Genomic DNA, 1923 nt, shown 5'->3' with positions numbered 1-1923 from the left:
TTCTCACCTGCCCGCTCTACCTCACCTGTCGTCAGTGGTGCGCCTCTAACACTTTACGCTCCATTTTCCACCCAATTGTTCTGGATCTTCCTCCCCTCGAGCTCCCCTCGGCGCTCACTGGCAAGATTGACAGCCTCGCTTTCCTCTCAGCCTTCTCTTCCCTGTCTTGTATTACGCATGCAGCCCTCACTCTCCTCTTTTTCTCCCTCCTCGTCCCTCCCCTTGCTCTTCCCCTCGGTGGGTCGCGCTCCCGGTAGGTCGTTGTGGCGAGCGGTGAGGAAGGCATTCGTCCGGGAGGCGCCGGGCGAGCATCACTATTCGCCTCCGCTCCTTGCCGCACTGCCCCTTGTGTTCCTGCACCGCGCCATCTCGCCACCAGCCTGCCACGCGCTCACTGCTGCACCACACCGTGCCCACCGTAGAACATAGACACCTGTCCTGAGCTCCTGCCCTGCCCTTTCTTGCCCCTTGGGGAGTAATAGTCATGTTTGGTGATTAGAGCAGTGAGGGCGCGGGTGAGTGGAAAGGGGTGGAAGTGTGTGTGTGTGTGTGTGTGTGTGTGTGTCTGTGTCTGTGTGTGTGTGCGTGTGCATGTTTTCCGGCCACGTGCATGACGCCCACTGATACGTGTCTGGACATGGTGGACTGTCACTGCTCAGGCAGTGCTGTGCTGCGGATTGCGGTGGCGGCGCGACGGTGCCTACAGGAGTTGGAAGGCCACATTGCCGCCCACGGAGCAGCAGCGTGGTAAGACACACTGTGTCACACTGGGGAGCAGGATGCGGCATGCGAGTGTTCTTCCTCACGTGGATGGCTGTGGTGGCCTTTGCTGCTGCTGCTGCATGAAGGCAAGGACGTCACCATGCTGGGGAACTGGCACGCATCCCAGACGCCTGGTCGTGACATGCAGTGATGGCAGCTGGCGTGGGCTGCCATGCTAGGCGTGATCAGGGCTAACGTGCCCTTGAGCCTCCACGCGGCGCTGGACGATGGAAGAGGATGGAGTGGTGGTGGTGGCGGCGGCCATAGGCAGACCTGAGGAGAGTGTTGTGGCCAACTCGAGTGACTGTGGCGGGAACTCCTCGGGTAACACGAACGGATGTGTGACAGTGCTGGGGAACGTGACGGGCTCGGAGAGGGACGAGGTTCTGGCTCAAGTAGAGGTGGCGGTGTTAGCGGTGTTGCTGGTGGTGATCCTTGTGTCTAACATGCTGGTGCTGGTGGCGCTGATTCGCTCGTCCCTGCTGCGGCCTATGTCGCGCACCTACTTCTTCATGACGCACATCTGTACCGCAGACCTCATGGTGGGTCTTTGTAACGTGCTGTCGCAGCTTGCCTGGGATCTCACCTACTACTTCCGGGGACCCAACTGGCTATGCAAGAGTGTCAAGTTCCTACAGGTGATGCCGTTGTATTTGTCGCCGCTGCTGCTGGCCTGCCTGGCCTTCGACAGGTACCGTGCCATATCGTGGCGCATCGGCAGCAAGCTGTGGTCTTCGCTGCGCATGGTGACCATGGTGTGGGCGCTGTCCGCCCTGCTGGCGATGCCCCAGGCCTTCCTCTTCTCCAAGAAGCAAATGCACAACGGAGAGTTCAACTGCTGGGCAGACTTCCCCGAGGAGTGGGGCATCAAGGCCTACGTGGTGTACTTCGTGTGTGCGGCGTTCTTCGGGCCCATGCTGGTCACCGTGTACTGCTACACCTGCATCACGCTCAAGGTGTGGCGCTACTCACGCTACAGGCGCGGCTACGTACCACTGCGGACACTGCTGCTGCGGTGGGTGTGTTGCGTGGAGCGGGAGCGGGAGATGGCGGGATCGCGGGGCAGCACGGGGGCGGGGTCCTCGGTCACCTCGGGGTCGTCCAGCACAGTGAGGGTGAGTCGTGTTCCGCTGATGGTGCACAGCTTCGCCAACGTGCCGC

General features: G+C 61.1%; 2 protein-coding genes across 3 annotated transcripts in view; one reads left to right on the top strand and one right to left on the bottom strand.

Annotated features, from left to right (window-relative positions):
• The window catches only part of LOC123512311 (C3 and PZP-like alpha-2-macroglobulin domain-containing protein 8), a 23278-nt gene extending 22490 nt beyond the window's left edge, over positions 1-788 (bottom strand). The window contains exons 1-2 of the mRNA XM_045268648.1: positions 705-788; positions 336-467 (exon numbers count right to left, since the gene is read on the bottom strand). Coding sequence (XP_045124583.1) covers positions 336-467; positions 705-788 — 216 coding nt within the window. The remainder of the gene's footprint in view (positions 1-335; positions 468-704) is intronic.
• LOC123512425 (oxytocin receptor-like) overlaps positions 254-1923 on the top strand; it is a 9670-nt gene continuing 8000 nt past the window's right edge. For both annotated transcript variants that reach the window (XM_045268825.1, XM_045268827.1), the window contains exon 1: positions 254-1923. This exon is cut by the window's right edge and continues 126 nt beyond it. In XM_045268825.1, the coding sequence (XP_045124760.1) occupies positions 990-1923 (934 nt within the window). In that variant the 5' untranslated portion in view covers positions 254-989.

This window comes from Portunus trituberculatus, chromosome 33, assembly GCF_017591435.1.
Source record: "Portunus trituberculatus isolate SZX2019 chromosome 33, ASM1759143v1, whole genome shotgun sequence".
NCBI lineage: Eukaryota > Metazoa > Arthropoda > Malacostraca > Decapoda > Portunidae > Portunus > Portunus trituberculatus.
Note: the sequence above shows the minus strand (reverse complement) of the source record. Positions and strands in the feature narration are given on the sequence as shown.